Below are 19,117 nucleotides of genomic sequence, written 5' to 3'. Positions count from 1 at the left end.
ACCAATGGATTCCTCGTTTGGAGAGCAATCCATTGGTGGGGTCACAAGTTCGGTTCGAGTCCCATTTAGCGACTCTGGAGCTCAAAACGCGTCCGGGACTTTGACCGCCTCCACCGGTCTTCTGGCCCACTGTGCTAAGCAGCCCTCTCACGCCTCGCCTTCTGCCTGCAGGGTCTCGCCATGGTTCTCGGCCCGAGTCGGCGGGCAGCTCCAACGCCTCCGCCACCTCCACCAAGTCCCTCAAGTCGCCCACCATGCTCAACGCGGGCAGCAGCGTGCAGTCCCCCATCCTGGAGAGCGTCACCGTCGAGGTCCAGGACCAAGAGGAAGAACACCCCCACTCCCGGGCCTAGGTTTCGAATCCCCGCGCAGGATTGCGAAACGTTTTTCTTTGGATCATCTTTGCGTCACTGGAGCGCTCCAAACGGGAAAAGGGAAAGGAATATTCAGGGTTGGTTTTCATTCGGTCGGGGAGCGTTTGGAACAAAGAATTATTCTGACCAGGTATGTTTAAGGAAACAGGAAATCAAAACTTATGGGACAGTGGTGGTGGAGTGGTGACGACGGAGTATTTTTTCAGAGATGATAAAATATGACACCTCTGTGGCTCTGCGTGCTTACATTAGCAATAATTCTAATACTGTCTCGACTGTCCTACTCTCTTTCTCAATTTAAAGTGAAATTCTAAGCTTTGTTAGCATGAGTATTACTCTTCTAGTGATAGTGGATAATAATGTTGGGAACGGAGACTAACTCGCATATTCTTGCGACCAGAATTTTGGTTCGTCTAAACATTCAACTAAATCAAACAGTCCATAGACAAGTGATTTTTTGGGGATTCCCTAGACCAAATTTTCATAGCACAACGGAGTCTTGTACAAATTCGCTGTATGCAGCTGCACCTTTTGGTCATTTTTGTGGTAAATATGTAACACCAAAACACGCTGTGATTTTGCAATACATCTGAAGGCTTGGAAGGATCTGTCACACAGAGCTTCTCTTTGACAGGGTTTTTTCAATTTTTTTTGTTGATAATTTTTGAGGCGAGATTCCATAATATTGTTTATTGCCACTGGAGGTGGCGGTGTGATGGGCCATTTTTACCACGGAGTTCAAATTCGTGTCAAGTGTAGCCGCTTTGCTGATATTGCTGGCCGCGCGGCGACTTTAAAACTTTAAATGGCACAAACTTTGTACATGTATGTTATTCTGTTTGTCGTTTACTAGAGGTGTAATTTACAAAAAAAGAGAGGCAAAACCACATGTCGTTGTTTTCCCGGGTACTTTATTTATTTTAATTTTTATGTATTGATCGGTTGGTCTGGTGTCGAGGTGCGGGAGTAAAAGGGACCATGCCTTGTTTCTTGTTTTGAGGGGAAACGGGTGGGAAGCGTTTGACCCAAATGATGGCCTATACAAGCACGCCTGGATACACTGTAAACACAGTATTGATGCCAAGGGTTGTTTTTTTGTTTTGTTTTTTAAAGAGAACTTAGCTTTAAAGCATTTCAGCAGTTTTTCTCTGGCTCTGTAAAACAGCATTTCGCCTCAGTCCAGTTCCTGACCGACTCATTAGTTAGTTCCTGTCTCGTTTGCCTAAGCTAGCTCTCTCCTATCTCATTGGAACGGGAGCCTTAAACCATTTAGACTCAAATGCATATTCCGGTCCGAAAGTTGCCGGACTCACTGCGTCATTTTTCGACAAGCAGCTCGTATCTCGGGCGGCGTTCATAGTTGAGAGGCTGCACTGCACGTTCGTCGCCCAGGCGAGCCCCAAACGCCTCTCATCGCATTCTCCTATTATTGGCGGAGAAAGACCACACCGATTGCCTTTGTGTTATCTTGTCGGCTTCAATTCACTAAGTGGGTGTGAGGTGGAGCGCAGCACTGGCCGCACGACACCGGGCCGTGGCGGGGCGGGGCGGGACCCTGCTGGGGACCGCGAGGCCCCAAATTGGTCTTTGGTTACATCAAATCTCATCTAGTGGTAAAGGGGTGATCGCGAATACTTAAACATAACTCACTTAAAGCAGTAAAGTTGATTAGCGTTTGTACGTCTATTGTACGTTAGCACCGATTTTTCCCCACGTATATTTCTTAAACTTATTTCTTCACTCTTACTACCGTAGTGCGCACACGGGAAATATTTTCCGTGCTAGATTGGTCCTTAAACGAAGTAGCCGATCAGCATCACTCAGAGTTGACGATTAACTGTAGTGTGCCTAGCGTGTTAAACGAACTTCAGCTGAAATCAGCGGAGCCAGCTTTTCTCTTTTACGTATTTTTAAGATTTTACAGGGTTTGAGGACCCAAGATATCCTTACATTACATTATTACTAAACTTATCAACGTAAATACTTCTCTTCTATTGTCGTATGTAATCTAATGCACATACTTGTATCTTCTAAACAAAACACTCTATTTTAACTCATTATTAACTTGTAACCACTGCGTTTTTACTCTATTTTTTACCTTTTATCGTATTTATATTACTATTCTCGTGTAGGTTTGTAAGACGAAATCAGAAAATTGGGGAAGATTTTCTGATTTCAACGAGTAGTTTTTTAAGATTTTATGCGATTTCCTCTTTCGAGTGCCGCGCGGCCCGGATTGGCCAGAGAGTTGGACTCGAGGACCGAGGACACTCAGATTGTAACCTAGTGCGACCAGGGTTCCAGGGTCCATTCCCTGTCACAATTCATTTTGTGAACGCTCTTCTCGCTACAATTGTGATACCATCCTAGAGACGAACACAGTGTTGACGTTTGTTATCTTATTCTGCTCAATCTTTGTGTGCGTCGCTCCACTGGCCCCACGCTACAAGTGCATGGGTGACCGCGTGTCAGTGTGTGAGTGCGTGTGCGTGTGTGTGTGTGTCTGCGTGCTCGTCTGTGTGCGGCATACAAACCTTTAACCTTTAAGCGTACATTTCAGTCCTTTCTACGCCCTGACCTTTGCTATGTATTTGTAAATGATCTCTTGTAAAGATAAAGATAGCTATAGCTACCCACCACCTCTAGTATTGTACTCCTATAATTTAGCATTTCTATCATGATATGTAATGTACTTCTTCCATATGTAAGAGTTATTTTCCTATCTTTAGCTCTCTATACTTGCTAGTTTTGTTTCCTCTCCGGTGCGTTCATAGAGCGCAAAGAAAAAAGAACGGCTCTCTGCTATTTTCCCTGTCGAACTCGAAATATTGGGGAAGATATTCGGGTCCGTATCATGGAAAATGGGTCCGCTTGACGACTTGGCGGCTTGACGCTGTGAGTCTTATTCCTACCATGAGCCTTATCGCCTTGCAAAAAGGCCTCGCCTAGCACCTTCCAGTCCAATTGCCTATACATATCTACCTTAATCCTCCGACTAGCTTCCACGTACCGCTTTGTAAACCCAGTGTACCCCTCTCAGAGTAGCAACCTAGCAGCGTTAATCCTTCTTTCATTTTCGTTGACAAAATAAAAAGTGTTTCGCTACGACACCTTGTCCGTTTCATTGGATGATGACGTCCAGGTTCCTGTAGGCGGCCACGGACTGCAGGTGCTGCAGCGTGCCGGGCCCCAGGCCGTCCCAGCTGCGCAGCGTGGCCAGCTCCTTCAGCTCGGGGCACTCCAGCAGGCGCCAGGCGGCGCGCTCGCCCAGGAACGGCGCCTCGTCCACACTGTAAACGGCGATCCGTCTCAACGACCGGTCCAGCTCTCACAGACACCTACACTGCAAACGCTGACCAGAACGTCCGCAGCTGCAGCAGGGGGTTGCCCTGCAGGGCGTCGAGGAACGCCTCCTCGCTGAAGCTCATGCGCCGCGCGCCCGGGTCCCAGTGGCTGATGTACACCTCCTGCAGGCAGAGGGGTCCGTCATCAGGCCCACCCAATGCACTGGTGAAATAAAGGCATTTACAAAGGCCCTTAAAGGGCATAAATCGTTAATGCCTTTGAGAAGGGCATTAAAATTTTGCTTGAAATTCCTATACCATTTACGCCCTTTCCAAGGGCATAAAACGAATTATGCCCTTGCAAGAGCGTAAAAGATTATGGCGTAATTTTTATGCCTTTGTTTTACCAGTGTGGGCCCACCCACTGCCGCCCCTTGCCCTCATTGGAGGCGCCCAGCCTACACTCACTCGCTTTCACTTGGATTTTACCCGAAGAAGATGCCTTGAAGAAGGCCGTATTTACACGCATATAAGCCGCCCCCGCATATAAGCAGCACCCCATTTATGACCCTCCAAAATGCGAAAAAAAGTCCTATAATTCCCTTTATAAGTCACCCACGTATAAGCCATTTCAGAGGGCCGGAAAAGGCGCGAAAGGGTGCGGCTTATATGCGTGTAAATACGGCTGAGCTCACTGGGGAAATCACCACACTCACACTCCATTGTACATAATTCGAGGCAGTGGCAGGCCTCTCGGTTGGGTCTAGGACAGCCGACCACACTCTCACTGACCACGTCCCCCACTCACCACTGACAAGTGACCACTTCGTACTCTGACCGCTCGTACAAACTGGTCACACTCTGACCCCTAAATACTGACCACAAAAAGTCAAAAAATCCAATATTTATTTAAGTTTAATGAGAAAATGGCCCTTAGAAAGTCGATGTCAAAACGTTGATAAAAAGGGTCCTTTTAACATGTAACTGACCAGGAGCGAAAATAAATCAAGATTAATAGGCTAAGAAACCTCCATTGCAAGCTACGTATTTCAAAGCAATTTTTGGGAAAGTGACTTTCACAGTACCTTCGAACGATAATAGAAGGGATTTATGAATTGATTCTCATGAACTATGCCATGCAAATATTGTGACTGGATCTGAACCTTTTGGGCTTCCCTCGCATGAAAGAGGCTCTTCGGCCACAATGGAAAGTGACGGTTGCGGGACTTAAAATTCACCACGGCACTTGAAAAAAAACATCGAAGTTTGTCGAAGAAAGGTGATGAGACGTTTGTGCACAATGACTAGTGCTGCACTTTTGATGATGGACTATGTTCGGCCATAATAGGTGGAGAGCACAATACTCATTTTATGGACGTGACCAAACAGCGATACCAGATCTGGTATCGCTGTTTGGTCTATTAAAACACAATTAAAAAATGAAAAGTGGAGTCAACCTAAAATGGGTTCACTACGCAGTCGTGGTCAATATGATTGAGGGGTCATTTTGTACCTGGGTCAGTTTAACTGTGGTCACTTGTCCGGATACCCTCTCGGTTTACTGCCGACCAACCTAAATTTGGCGTAGAATGAAATCGAGCGTGGAGGAGCCTACCTCCAGGGCGACGGCACGGCTGAGGACCAGGAGCTCGGCCTCGGGCAGGAGGTCTTCCGTCTGCAGGACGCGCAGACTCCGGAACGCGTCCTGCAGGAGGGACTCGTGAGTGGTTGCCAGCGATGCGCGAAGATACACTGGGGACGACTGTCTCACTGTCTCGGCTCACCTCGGGCAGGGGCTGGCGCAGCGGGCGTTGGTGGCGCGGGTCGGGGCTGGGCGGCGTGGACACCAGGGTGAGCTGCTGCAGCCGCGGGCAGACGTGCCCGATGACGTGCAGGTCCCACGCGGCCAGCACCGTGCCGCACAGCTTGAGCTCGACCAGGTTGTCGAGCCGCTGTGGCATCGGTGGGTCCGGCGCTGCCGAGGGCGTTGAGGACCTTGGGGAACACAGGAGGTGGCGTGGCGGTCCATCAGTACGGCGGGGCGTGCGCCGCGAGGTCGCCAAGACCTGCCGCCACCCCGGCACTTCCCACCTGGTCTCGTCCGCGGTCGCGCCACTGTCATCCGCGCCGGCAGCGTCGTCCGCGTCCTCTGGGAGTCGGAAACAGTGGGAACAGTTGTCGCAAGCGTCCTCGCCCCGCCAGCCCGGCCAGCCCGGCCCTCAAGTACCGCACAATGGAGCCTGACCCGGCCAGTCCAGCAGCTCGGCCATCACGTCGTTGGCCACGCCGTCGTCGCAGGTGACGCGGAGGCGGGCCAGCCCCGGCACGGAGCGGTGCAGCGCGCCGAAGCTCGACATTCGGTCTGGGCAGACAAAGACTCCGTCGTCACTTTGGCGCGTCTCCCCGTCGGCAGCGCCAGGCAGAGGCTCACAGTATTCGGCGTCCTCGGACAGGCAGATGGTGATGTCGTCGAGGCGCGGGCAGTGCTCCGCCAGGACGTCGAGCGGCGGCGGCCGGTCGCTGCGGAACGACCTGAGCTGCAGCTCGCCGCGCTCCCTGACGTCATCCTGGCCGGCGCGCTCGCGGGCCTTGCCCCTGGCCGACGCCGAGCCGCGCCTGCCGCTGACCCTGCCGGCCTCGGAGCGCGCCGCCGCCGCCACCGCGCGCCCCAGGTCAGGGATGTTGCCCAGCTTCTGCAGCCACGGGCAGCCCCGCAGCACGCGCTCAGCGCCCACCGCCGTCACCGCAGTCCGCGTCAACTGCCCTCAGAAGAGCGCCTTCAGGGTGCCGTCGCAATGCAGCTGCCGCTTGACTCCCAAGGATCGTTTCGTCGCTCTGTCTCGCTTTCGTACGGCCGAGCTAGCGCTAGCGCAACAGAGACAGAGCGACGAAGCGGGTCTGCTGCACCCTGCACCTTGAGCACGCGCAGGTTGGTGCAGGCCGTGAGCGCGGTCACGCCCTTGTCCGTGACGGCCGAGCTCCGCGACACGTCCAGCTCCTCCAGGGTGTCGGGGCAGGCCTGCGCCAGCACGCGCAGCACGTTGTCCGTGGCGCTCTGCGCCAGCGACACCACGCTCAGGCCCGGCATGGCGTGCAGCGCGCGCGCCAGCGGGTACAGCACGCCCGGCAGCAGGCCGGCCCCGTTCGCCTTCGTCAGCCGCAGCGACTCAAGCCGCGACATCTGAACCAAAACATGAAAAAAATTGAGACGCGCTATCGGGACTCGAACCCTCGCACAGTGGGCCAGAAGACCGGTGGAGGCGGCCAAAACTCTAGACGCGTTTTGAGCTCCAGAGTCGCTAAACGGGACTCGAACCGAGCGTGCGACCCCACCAATGGACTCCTCGTTCGGAGAGCAATCCATTGGTGTACGTACGATTCGAGTCCCATTAAGCGACTCTGGAGCTCAAAACGCGTCTAGAGTTTTGGCCGCCTGCACCGGTCTTCTGGCCCACTGTGCCTCGCCCCCTGACGGCAGAGTCCCACCCTCGGCAGCTGCGCCATGACGGCTGCTGTGGACGCCGCGCTCAGCTCCGTGCTGTCCACCTTGGTGAAGTGGTCCGGCAGGCAGGCGGCCGCCACGGTCAGCAGCGCGTGCGCCGTCTCCTCGTCCACGGGCGCCGACAGGGCGGCGAAGGAGGCCAGCTCGGACACCAGCTCGTCGTGGAGCTGCGGCGACGAGGACGCCTGCGCAGGAGGTGTTGCTAGTCCACCGTAACCCCTCGACGTCCTCGACGCGGCCTCACCGGCAAGGGTCCCAGCGCGCGGGCTGCCATGAACACGAACAGCTCGCTCCAGGCTCTGTCCAGCTCCTCGTAGACCAGGGCCTTGTCCACCGCCAGGAGCACGGCCTGGCTGAGGCGGACGGCGGCCTCCTCCGGCAGTTCCCGCACCGCCGCCTGCAAGGGGCTGCCGCAATGTAGTGCAACGTAGTGCCAGGCGAGCGGTTTGCCATTCTGCTGTCTCTCTCGCACCCTTCAGGAGAGCTCTATGAGCGACAGAGACAGACCGACGAGACGGCTCTTCTTAATGGCTCGGCCCCTGCCCGGCGAGCTCGAGGCTCACCTCCAGTCTGGCGATGACGACGGCGTGCATGGGGTCCCCGGGCGTCGAGACGAGGCCTTCCCCGGCCTCGGCCGCCATGTCGATCACCAGCTGCTCGGCGAGCGCGGCCATGGGGAGAGGCTGGCGCAGCGGCGGCATGGCTTGGAGCCAGCCGGCCGGCCTGGAAGGCCCGCCTTGCCCGCCTCGGTGCAGGACTGCAGAACCGTCAAGCACGACGGCGACGCACCGGCAAGATCACGGCGAGCACGGCCACGCCAGAACACCGGCCATTGCGCTTCAAATCCAGTGTTGTGGACAAGGACAAAAGAGGGCGGCATCATGGCGCCGTTTGTTTGTGTGGACGGACATGGCTGCCAACCTGCCGGACCTGCCGCCGCGCACGGCCACACGGCGCGAACCGTTCAGCCTCATCCTTTGCTGCCGATGGCTAGCCTGGCTAGCGCCCGCCAAGTCGATGATAGGCAGCCCGCTCAACTCACAGGGTCGGCGGGACGGTCTACCCTGACCATTACCATTACGGCCTGGCGCGCTCAAGTTTGTCCGAAAAAAGTACATTAATTTTACCAGGATCCATTGCTCGTACAAAGGACGTTTCGCTGGGGTGGTGGTGACTCATGATTCAATGTGGTAATGGAGGTAAATATGGTCATGGCAGTGAAAAATATGACTGTTTTTTTAAACATAAATTTAATAATCTGAAGTGCATTTTCAAATACAGCAATGCAGGCATGTTCCATATCACAAAGAGCTCTCACAACTGTTTTATAATTTTATCCTCATTATTAGAAAAATGGTCGTGGAGCACTGGATGGAGAGAAGTATGAGCGCCCATTGATTGAAGATGATCCGAAAGCTCCGGCAAAGGACTCAAACCTCCGTTACCAGAACACCTGAACGGATTTGAGTCATTTGTTGGAGCCTTCAAATGATGAAATGGATTTTGCAGAATTGAAAGGCTTTCTGACTGAGTCGTAAATGAATCTGCTATATGATTGACTTGGTTGTCGAGGTCTACTTCATGTGTCTGAGACGAATAAGATTGATTCATGTGATTAACCTGAGCACTCGAATTACCACAGTCCACTTGGGATTCAAGAGTTACATTTTGAGATTGGGAGCCAAAATGACAATTCAATTGGCTACCCTGAGATTGGCTGGTTTCATCAACTTGAGATTCAGCATTTCTTTGAGAAGAGTCTTCCAGCAGATGGCCCACACCAGAGTTGGATAACTCAGTCAAAGATGCAAGAGCATCTGAGTTTACATCTGGCTCAAAGCTGAAAAAAAGAATTAATATTGATTAGGTCATGAATAATTTGGTTTCATTAAAGACAAAAATAAACGGAAACAAAAAAGATAGCCAAATAACTTTTAACTTACTCTCCCCCACCAGTAGATCCATCCATAGTATCGTCCGTAGTAATGGAATCTATCAATTTCTGCAAAGTCAATTCCCCACCGCCAAGAACTTCATTAGGATGCACGCGTCGCATATGATCAGCTCTGTGTTTACGTTCTCTATATGTTCGGTTACACACAGTGCAGGAATAAGGCCGGTCTGCACTATGGGTGCGCATGTGGCCATCATAATGAACCTTCCGAGCAAACTGTTTGCCACATGTTCCACATTTGAATTGGCGGTCGGCGTGACATTTTGCATGCGTGGAAAGAGTCTTTTTGTTTTTGAATCTGTCACAAAATTCAGATTGTAAGAACATTTTGTTCAGTAATTCAATACTGAATGCCTATTAGCAAGAAAAAAGGTGAAGACTAAACTCACCTCTTACCACATGTTGGGCAGGGCAACTGGGCTGCTATCTCAGGAGGAGGTTGATGAATGACCTGGTGTGATCTTAACATGGACTGAGTAGCAAATCTTCTAGCACACACTTCACAAGAAAAAGGTTTATTTCCAGTATGAGTGGCCTCATGAGTCCGAAGCAAGTCTGTGCGATAGAATCGTTTACCACAGGTTCGACAAGCAAGGTTTGGTTCCTAGGAATGAAGAAATAGATTTTTTGTTTTAAAATTAAATCATCATAACGACGAAAAACACACTTCAAATTGAAGCACAAAATGTTCCATACCTCTGTGTGAGTTGCAACATGTAATCTTAGTTTATTTTTTGATTTAAATCGCTTTAAGCAATGTTCACAGGAAAATCGAGGTGGCATGTCTTGATGACAGTTGGTCATATGTTCACGTAAGTTAAACTTGCGGTTAAACTCTTTTGGACAAACTGTGCATTTAAATAGAGGAGAACTGTAACAACAACATAAACAACAGCAAAAATTGTAAAAGGATGATAAGATAAATAAAACATAAAATATTTAGCACAGTTCAGTTAATGATTGTGACTAACCTTGAAACAATTTTATCAGAGGAATCAAGTTGAGGAGGAGCTTGTGTAATAGAAAAGGTAGATGAAGCATCAGAATTAGAGCACTCCTGTCCTTCAGTTTTGTCATGCTTTTTTCTGAAATGTGCAGCTATGGTTGCTCTACATTTAAAGACAGCTGAGCACTCAGAACAAGGGTATTTGCCGTCTGTTAAATGAGTCTGAAACACAAGAAGAAACATAAGAGTACAAATTGAAAATAATAGAAACTGCATATAAAATTCCTAAGATTAGAAAAAGAAAAAAAATTAATGCAATGTATGAAGAAGCTGTGCAGTGTACTGAGACTTACCTGACTGTGCAAATGCAATTTGTGCTTGGTTGTAAATGTCTTTGGGCATTTTGTACATCGGTACGGACGTTTGTCATAGTCAATATGGGTTGCCTCGTGAGCATGCAACATAGATAAATTTGAAAATTGCTTTGGGCATTCTTTGCAGGGGAATTGTGTGCTTTCGTGCTTCTTCCAATGAAATTGCAGTTTTGCCTTTGTTGGAAAGCTGTTGTTGCATATTTTACACTGGAATTTGTAAGATGCTGGCCCTTCAAACAACATACAAGAAAAAAAATTAATACACTAATATCATTGATTAAGTAAAATTTTGCTGCAACATTAAATTACAGTATTACCCTCATGACGAACAAGATGAGTATCTAAAACAACTTTTTGTGAAAACCTCTTGTTACATATATTGCAAGCAAACGGTTTTTCACTTTCATCCACATGAGTCAAGCTGTGAGTTTTCAGAGCTGTTTTAGTGTTAAACAGTTTCCCGCAGACAGCTGTCAAAGAAAGCAGTATGAATAGTTTGGATTTACAAGATTTATGGCAATTTTTTTTTTTTTTTTAATTTTTTCTCTGACAATACTTACTACAAGGATTAGCTGATTCACAATTTAAGTTGTGTTGTCGCATAAGATGAGCATCCAAACGTATTTTGCTAGAAAATCCTTTGTTACAAAGACTACAAGGGAAGGCTTTTTCACCTATTTTCACACAAAGAAATCAATCTAAATTTTAACCAAAGACAACACTAAGAAATTTGATGTTATTGCATTATGTTTAAAGAGGAGAATACTGTACCTAAATGCTGGACCCTAAAATGACGTTCAATGTTCACACGAGCTATGAAGAATCTGGCACATATGGTGCACTTCCATTTATTTCCATCCTGCTTGATTCCCTCTAAAACCTTGAAGAGAAAAGATGATTTGATAAATATCTGAACAAATCTTGACACAAAATTTTCAAATTCCTCGTCTTCATTCATACTTACTGATAGCTTTTTCTTGTTTACATCAGAGGAACTGTTTACATCTTTTGTTCCTAGCAGCAATGAAAAGCTGCTTTCTCCAGATGAGCCTAAACCATCTTTCTCTCCAGAACTCCTTCTGAAACCGGCACTTGAGATGTCTTTGTCAACTTGATTCACAAAAGCCATTTGCAAGTCACCAAACTCTGTGCTTTCCTGGGACTGGTTGGAGGCTGGCACTGGAGAACTTTGATCAAAGCTTTCCTCAGTATCACTTAATCCATTCCATACATGTGAGAATCGATTTTCATTCACTGGTCTTGGCGTTATATGGGTGTTACAAGAAACATCATTCATCCCAACAAAACTTGTATTGCCATTCAGCTGAGTGAATGACGAGTCGCACATGTCATTGCGTGATGGATAATGCATTTTAGTCTGCGCATCCTCATTTGTAATAAATTGGGTTTTTTCGGAGCCGCTTTGGCAAGGCGGATATTGATTTGTATTCATTACATTTACCATAGAAAATGCAGAACTGTGTTGATTTTTAATAGGATCCTCAAACCTTGTTTCAGTTGAGATAGTAGGATGAGAGTAATGAGGATTAAGAGCTTGCTCACTTGATGTTTGGAAAGGTACGTTTGTAGTATGCATCCCATGTCCTGAATGGTTAGAAGTTTCATAGGATGTATCACAGCTGAAATGAGCATCTTGAGTTGTTTCACATCGTGAGGCATACATAGTATCACAGTTTGATTCTGAGGTTGGAGAAAAATGCCCTCTTGGAGAGGTATAATGGTGTGAATCCCTGGTATCATTAGGTTGGGCAAATTCACAACTTGGTTTTGAGGTGAAATCTTCGCTCTTGTCATGAGGTACAAACTGTGATTCATGACTCTGAGATTCTGCTGATGAAGAAAATTGTTTCAGAGATGTGTCACCGTTGCATGAACGGAAGCGCATCATTTGATTTGCAGACCCATCAAAAGCTGTTTCACAGCTTGGTTGGAAGTGGCTGTTCACTGCCATGTGACTTTGAAGATTGAATGTGGCACCATGAGATGACAAAGAGTTTTCATGGGCTACTGATGAAGCAGACATATCAAAACAAGAGCTATTATCAGGTACACTGTAGTGCCGGCTATGAGACAGTGTATCAGCAGCAGTATATTCGGCCTCATTCAGTGGAGAAAATCTTCCTGATGGAATCTCGCATCTAGATTCATTAATATTCCCATATGGCTGCTGTGTAGCAGAGTTGAATGGTACTTCAAGAGAGGGAGCATTTTTCATCTGGGAATAGGTTGTAGTTCCACAAGATGAAGAGAAAGAATTCTCATGTGGCTTCACACTTGAGTTACAAGGGCCATTTACACTGATACCATCAGATACAATGTTTTGTCGGTTTTCAAATCCAAGAACCAAATCACCGAACCCCTCTTTATTCCTACAGTGGGGCATTTGATTGCTTAAGTGATTAAGCATGTTCTGAAAATGACAACAAACAAAAAGATTGAAATACAAAAATAAATACTGAGGGAGACAACAATACTACGATCTTTCTACAAACCTTGGCTTCTTCCAAGAACTTAACATACGCTTGTAAATGTCTCTCTTCCACAAGCATATTGGACATGTCTTGCGCCACAGAATACGAAAACACATGAGACGAAAGGAGGCCCAAATCCATCATCTGGAGGAAAATGTTAATTATTTACAATGTAGGTTCACTTCACTTCAGCAGATGTCGATTTCACCTTGGTGTGGAACAGACCATATTAATGACGTCCCCAAAGGATCCCAGGAACTTGTTCACGATTACGTGTGAAGTCCCCATTTTGCAACTTTTCTTGAAGGGAACAATGTAGACATTTGTCACAAATATTTTCTTTTGCGAACTTCTGCTTGTTTGGCTAACACTTGTATCGTAAATTTCTCATTACCAAGACTTATTTGCAGGACAAATCGACTACGCGTTATTCGCACTGGAACGGCCCGGTGGTAAAGAAAACATAACCTTTTGAAATTTATGTTCTTTAGGTCTGTTAAAGAAAAATACTGAAATGCAGTTAATTTTTCTTGGAACGGCATCGTGTTACCCTACTGCCCATAGGGCTGTCTCCTGTACTGGGTTGCGGTTTGAAGGTGTGTTACATCATGTCATACCTGATTTATGGTTTGTATGTTTATTTTGTGTAGTTACTCATGGGCCATCATTTCTTTACAGATGGCTTTGTATGGCTGTTTGATTGCGGGGAAGGCTCCCAAGTGCAAGTTCAAAAGAGTTCAATCAGGCCTAGCCGAATAACAAAGATCTTTATAACACATTTGCACGGTGACCACGTAAGCTAACAATATGTGAAGTTATAACTTATCATCAATGATATTTTTAAAATTATCAAGATATTTTTTCGTTTTCAGCTTTTTGGTATTTCAGGACTTATTTGTACGCTTGGCAATCAAGTCATGGATCGAAAGGATTTTGTCCTAGAGCTCTACGGTCCTCGGGGCTTGAGGCGATATGTACGAGAAGTGCTCTGCCTCTCTAGATCTCCTCTCCCTTTCCCATTCAGAGTAACTTTCCCTATACTTTGTTCATTGATTAATACAATTTAATGTGCTAGTATCCTTCTAAGTCTAGTTTCTTATTTTTGCAGGTTCATGAATTAATTCCAATGGATGATCAATTACCTAGAAACTGGTCATCCTGGGGTGTTACACAAGAAGCAACTGGTCCCCCTCATCCTCAAGAGTTGCCAGGAAGAGATATTTGTGCTGAAAATGGAGTTTGGGAAGTGTAAGTACTCATTTGTTGCTAACCCAGCTCTTGGCATTTCTCTTAAGACTTAAATATTTATTATATTTTTGTTTCCTAGGTTTGAAGATGACAGTGTTTCAGTGCAGGCTGGCAGAGTCAAGCATAGAGTTCCCACTTTTGGTTATGTTATCACTGAATGCACTCGTCCTGGCAAGCTAAATGTTGAAAAATTAAAAGAATTAGGTGTGAAGCCAGGTCCTCTTTATGCTACTATTAAGGGAGGAAAAGAAATAACCAGTCCAGCAGGACATATTGTATCCTTCCTTTATCCCACGGCTTTTCATCAAGATTGAAAATTTGCAAACTGAATTTGGTTCCTGTTGCTTCCTTATTTAATTCACCAGATATTTCCAACAGATGTTATAGGACCCCCCATTCATGGCCGCAAAATAACAATTTTAGGTGACACTTACAATTCTGACCAAATGCTGGATTTAGTGAGGTAATGTGGAAATATTACTAAGTGTCATTGTTATAGTGTTTGCAAAAGAGCATAGCATCATGATTATTTTTTTTTTCTTTTTTAGAAATAGTGATGTTCTTGTTCATGAAGCTACCCTTGAGGATTCAATGAAAGAGAAAGCAATTGAAAATGGCCACTCTACTCCAAGTATGGCAGCAGAATATGCCTTGAAAGCTGATGTTCGAAAGCTAATCTTATACCATTTTAGTCAACGTTATAAGTCAGAGCCTACAGAGGAAGAAAAGCTACTGGAGAAACAAGCTTCTGGTACTGGAGACCAAACATTAGATGAAGAAGGATCAGATGATAAAGATGTGAGTGCTAAAAGATACATTTCCTCTCCCTCTTATCCTATTTATTTACTTTTAGTGATTTTCTCTCTTTTCTTTTGTAGGTTTCTTATGTTTCCATTTTACTATCAGAAGCCAGCTCAGCTTTAGAATGCAGCAACTGTTCAGTAATGGTTGCTGAAGATTTGTTGGAGGTTGACATCCCCAGAGTGATAAGCACATGAGAAGCTTTGAGTAGAAACATTATCAAATCATCCGTACTTTGTCAAATGATGTTACATTGATTATTCCATTAATTAGCTTTTTATGTCAATACATGGGCATATCTATTTTTGAAATGTTAATGTTAATCACTCAAGGTTAATTAAATTAAAACCATGTTAGTTTTAGCTTTTGATATTTATTATTTATGACACCAGCATATGGGACATATAGTAGCCATGTCCAGCATGTCTACTTTTAAAAAACAGGCATACAAATGTTTACATTAACAGTTAAACACATTACAAGACATCATTTTCTTCTTTAAAAATATTTTGCAATGGAGTATACATGATATAGTACACCATATAAATAAAATTGTATTTTTAATCAATCTGTTTCAGTCGCATCATTGACATAGCAGCTTTACAACTGCAATACTCATCAATCTTACATTCTGAAGGGCCCAGAAATATGTGGAGAATGAGCCCCTCCTCACACCAATATTACATTATAAAAATAATTAACTACAAAGTCAGCAAATTCTAGGTGGGACAGTTGCAAACTCTTGCCTATTGCACCCCTTTTGGGTCATCAGGGCTAAGCGCAGGAGGAGATCTTCTTACCCGGTTGAGTGAATTTTCTTCAGGAGAATATGAGAACAGCACAATCGCCACCCATAAATGCAATAAAACCTAAATGAAAATAAGCAATTTTACCAATAAAGGTTGTACATAAAAACACAAACATGAAAATTTTAAAGCAGAAAACAAAATTAGAACACTTGCCATGTAAACTATTAGTAGAATACGGGCAAGAGGATATCTTCTGAGAAATACGCCCACTCTGATGCCCAGAGTATCAAGGCTGGAGTAAGCCCTCTTGACTCTCCTTGCCACACCTGTGTCACCTGGACTCTCCAATAGCAATGTAGGCACTCTTTGCCTTGTAACTAAAATGAAAGAAATTATGTTAGAAAACATCAACAAAACAAGCAACACATTGGACTCAACTTGTTTCAGAAGTTCAAAGTTCACTCACCATTTTCACTTTCACTAACATTCAGAACTGTCCCCCCATTGAGTGCTGGTTCTAGTTGATTTTTAACCTAAAATAAGAATAGAGTGATGGGGCATTAGATTTGAAATATTGTCAGGTAAAAGAGTCAGAGTTATTTTCTTGGTTTCTTGGAAGCTACCTCAACTCTTTCCAACTTCAACCTCAGAGAATTCCGCTCAGCAATCAATGCTTCAAGAGCACCTTGCTTCTGAATTAAGGATGTTGCAAGGTTTCGAACTCTTGTTTCAAGCTCTGCCGTTTCAGGGTTCTGTTGTGATGAATTTATGGATGCCTTTGTCTGTTGCTTTAATCTAGAGATTTCATTTTCTTTTGATTGTATACATTCTTCTAAATATTTACACTGTTGGTTCATTTCTGTTTTAGCTGATTGCACCTCCTATCAGACAGATAAAAGTGACCACTTCAGAAAAGAAAAATAGAAAACACCAAACTACATAACAATTACAAACAATGCTCACCTCAAGATGAACTCTGCAGTCTTCCTCAGCAGCCTGTCTTCGAGACCGCTCCTCTTGTAGGATTTTCTGAAGTCTATTAAGTTCTGCCTCTGTTTTCTGTCTCTGCTCTTCTTGTTGAAGTTCAAATAACTGCAAATCATTTCTTGCGGATTGCAATAGCTTTGCTTGTGTTGCAGACTCCTGACGGTGAAGTTGCAGTTCCTCCCTGAAAATTTAGTTCCTGGTGTTATTAGAAGAAGGTTCTTTAAGATAAGACTTGAGTAGATTTAGTAATTTACACACCTCATCTGCTCAAGTTCTTGATCCAGCATTGTGTCACTATTATTTTGTCCCTCAGTTTGCTTTGCAGCCTGAAGGCTAGCAATAAGTTTTTCTTTCTCCTGAAGAACTCGCGTAGCTCGAGCTCTGTACTGTTCGGCCTCACTAGAAATACTTGCCACTTGTGACCTGTATCTCTCATTTTGCTGAGTAGCTGTTTTCATACTAGCTTCAAGCCTTGAAACTTGAAGACGTAGCTCATTTGTTTCTTGACCAAGAACTTCATGCTCACTTTGAAGCTGTTTATATTTCTCTAAAGAAGCAGTTATCTCACTTGCTGATTCATGTGGTGTACAGGAAGCAGACTCTTTCAACCTGAGAAGTAAAACAAATGAAAATCAGCTAAACCACATTCCTCTACAGGTTTTAAAAAATTGATTCATCAATTGGATGAGAAGCACATACTTTCTATTTTCTTCAGATAATGTGGATATTCTCGTCTCACTAATTTTTAGTTGGCTCTGAAGTGTTTGTATTTGATTTACCAAACTCTCTCTCTGAGCCACAGTCTCTCTCAGTGTTTGTAGCTCAGCTGCAGCCACATTGGCCTCTGAGGAAGATAAACACATTGGGTAAAAATACCGATGGAACTCGCCAGACAACTCCCTTAATTAAATTAAATTACCCAAGCCTTACCCTTTTCTGCTGTTTTACACCGCTGCAACATAAGTGCCAAGTCATTGTTTAAGCATCTTATTTCATTCTTCAGCAAGTTATTTTCTGCAAAAGCAGTTTGTCCTGATGAGTGGCTCATATCGTCATCTTGACTGTAAACTTCAATATTCTCAACAGGTTTGAAGCATTGCTGGTACAGGCTGTCATCACGGCCATTGCTTATGTAGGAAGATGACATCGACGACATGCCTCCTTGGCTGTGACTTCGACTATGACTTCCTCGAGGAAGATCAACAATGTTTACAGGGGATGAACTTCCAGCTGATGGCACAGATGCTCCAGACGGACTGCCTCTTGCTTCTTCAGTGCCATGCTAAGATGAAAAGATATATTGTAAAAAACAACACAAAAGTGTTTTCAAGGACCAGAAGACAATTTGTCATTTGAATTACCAGTAATGGCTCAGAGCTATTAAGGAACCTTAAGAATTCATCTTCATCATTTCTCTTGGGAAGAGAGGTGTCTGATCTGGATGGAGACAATCTTGGCGCCGGGGAAGCAGAACCACTGGGGGCTGAGCGAGGTAGAAGTGGTACAGGTGAAGCTTGCACAAACAAGGAAACATCTTGGGCATCTGAATCCTGAGTCCTGAAAAAAAAACATATTTTAATAACCAAATCATGTCACATTACTTTATGTAAACAAAGCATTTTTTGTAGTACTGTACACTTATTAACTCCTTTCCTTACCATTGTTGTGGCGTTGTTTTCCAAATAACATCTTGAAGCTGTTCGTTTATTGAATTTTTATCTTTCAAGACAACGGCAGCATTTTTGTCAATTTTGTTGAGCAGATTTTCTGCTTTCCCTGCCAAATCTGTCAACCATGACATCTTCTTGAGTGTAGCTTAACCTCAAGAGTGAAACAGAATCATGAGCACTCTACCGTCTTGATTTCGCACTTCAGAAACTAAGTGTAATGAAGATAAGGTGTGATGTAAAAAGCCAGGACAGGAAGAGACTGATCACATGTTAACTATGAAACTTCGTGATACGCAACAAAACAAACGTTACGAAAGTGTCGCATCTTTCTGCTAGAAACGCCACACCAACAACCTCCCACTTCCCACCTTTCACGTTTTAGGAGGTGGAGGGGATGCGCATAGTTCGTCTACTCAAACGCTGCGGGAAACTCCATATAGTTCGTCTACTAGGCCGAGGCGCAAGGGGCGCCGGTGGTGCCATCTGTCTGCGGTTCCGTTAGGTTTCCTTCGAGGTAGACAACCCAACTGACATCTGCGTACGAGGGGTGGTGTGGTCTGCGGGGCGGGGTGATGTTGAAACGGAGAGTCATGGAGTTTATTTTGATGCATTGCATGATTGGAATTTTCCCCCTCGACTACCTGAGTAACTTGACAAACGCAAAGAATGTCTGTTAATGGAAAAATTCAATTTAACTTAGAGCATCTTGCTTGATTTGGCATTTAGTACCGAAAAG

The 19,117-nt window shown here is 45.4% G+C and overlaps 5 protein-coding genes across 5 annotated transcripts in view; 2 read left to right on the top strand and 3 right to left on the bottom strand.

Annotated features, from left to right (window-relative positions):
- Positions 1–3,484, top strand: part of LOC117649461 — a 49,184-nt gene extending 45,700 nt beyond the window's left edge. The window contains exon 6 of the mRNA XM_034392279.1: positions 172–3,484. Coding sequence (XP_034248170.1) covers positions 172–353 — 182 coding nt within the window. The 3' untranslated portion in view covers positions 354–3,484. The remainder of the gene's footprint in view (positions 1–171) is intronic.
- Positions 3,485–3,495: 11 nt separating this feature from the next.
- LOC117649484 lies at positions 3,496–7,861 on the bottom strand. Its single transcript, XM_034392352.1, has 10 exons — positions 7,724–7,861; positions 7,378–7,557; positions 7,145–7,315; positions 6,573–6,839; positions 5,904–6,417; positions 5,750–5,807; positions 5,443–5,653; positions 5,274–5,363; positions 3,732–3,841; positions 3,496–3,664 (listed from the first exon to the last, which is right to left on the bottom strand). Exons 1-10 carry the CDS (start codon positions 7,859–7,861, stop codon positions 3,496–3,498), a joined length of 1,908 nt encoding a protein of 635 aa, XP_034248243.1.
- A 530-nt stretch (positions 7,862–8,391) lies between these two features.
- Positions 8,392–13,326, bottom strand: LOC117650080. Its single transcript, XM_034393373.1, has 12 exons — positions 13,152–13,326; positions 12,948–13,070; positions 11,399–12,865; positions 11,206–11,314; positions 10,995–11,108; positions 10,752–10,904; positions 10,414–10,664; positions 10,086–10,282; positions 9,811–9,985; positions 9,504–9,718; positions 9,104–9,412; positions 8,392–9,000 (listed from the first exon to the last, which is right to left on the bottom strand). The coding sequence occupies exons 1-12, from the start codon at positions 13,212–13,214 to the stop codon at positions 8,475–8,477; spliced, it is 3,702 nt and encodes a 1,233-aa protein (XP_034249264.1). The 5' UTR covers positions 13,215–13,326; the 3' UTR covers positions 8,392–8,474.
- A 20-nt stretch (positions 13,327–13,346) lies between these two features.
- Positions 13,347–15,337, top strand: LOC117650083 (zinc phosphodiesterase ELAC protein 1-like). The gene is made up of 8 exons (XM_034393376.1): positions 13,347–13,522; positions 13,605–13,720; positions 13,799–13,951; positions 14,035–14,174; positions 14,254–14,449; positions 14,540–14,637; positions 14,723–14,972; positions 15,053–15,337. The coding sequence occupies exons 1-8, from the start codon at positions 13,441–13,443 to the stop codon at positions 15,170–15,172; spliced, it is 1,155 nt and encodes a 384-aa protein (XP_034249267.1). The 5' UTR covers positions 13,347–13,440; the 3' UTR covers positions 15,173–15,337.
- Positions 15,333–19,113, bottom strand: LOC117650082 (golgin subfamily A member 5). Its single transcript, XM_034393375.1, has 10 exons — positions 18,370–19,113; positions 18,073–18,268; positions 17,642–17,993; positions 17,411–17,555; positions 16,970–17,320; positions 16,688–16,892; positions 16,348–16,605; positions 16,191–16,257; positions 15,938–16,101; positions 15,333–15,844 (listed from the first exon to the last, which is right to left on the bottom strand). The coding sequence occupies exons 1-10, from the start codon at positions 18,510–18,512 to the stop codon at positions 15,722–15,724; spliced, it is 2,004 nt and encodes a 667-aa protein (XP_034249266.1). The 5' UTR covers positions 18,513–19,113; the 3' UTR covers positions 15,333–15,721.
- Between the last annotated feature and the right edge of the window lie 4 nt (positions 19,114–19,117).

This window comes from Thrips palmi, unplaced genomic scaffold, assembly GCF_012932325.1.
Source record: "Thrips palmi isolate BJ-2018 unplaced genomic scaffold, TpBJ-2018v1 HiC_scaffold_4, whole genome shotgun sequence".
NCBI classification, from domain to species: Eukaryota; Metazoa; Arthropoda; class Insecta; order Thysanoptera; family Thripidae; genus Thrips; species Thrips palmi.
This window is presented reverse-complemented; position numbering and strand designations above follow the sequence as displayed.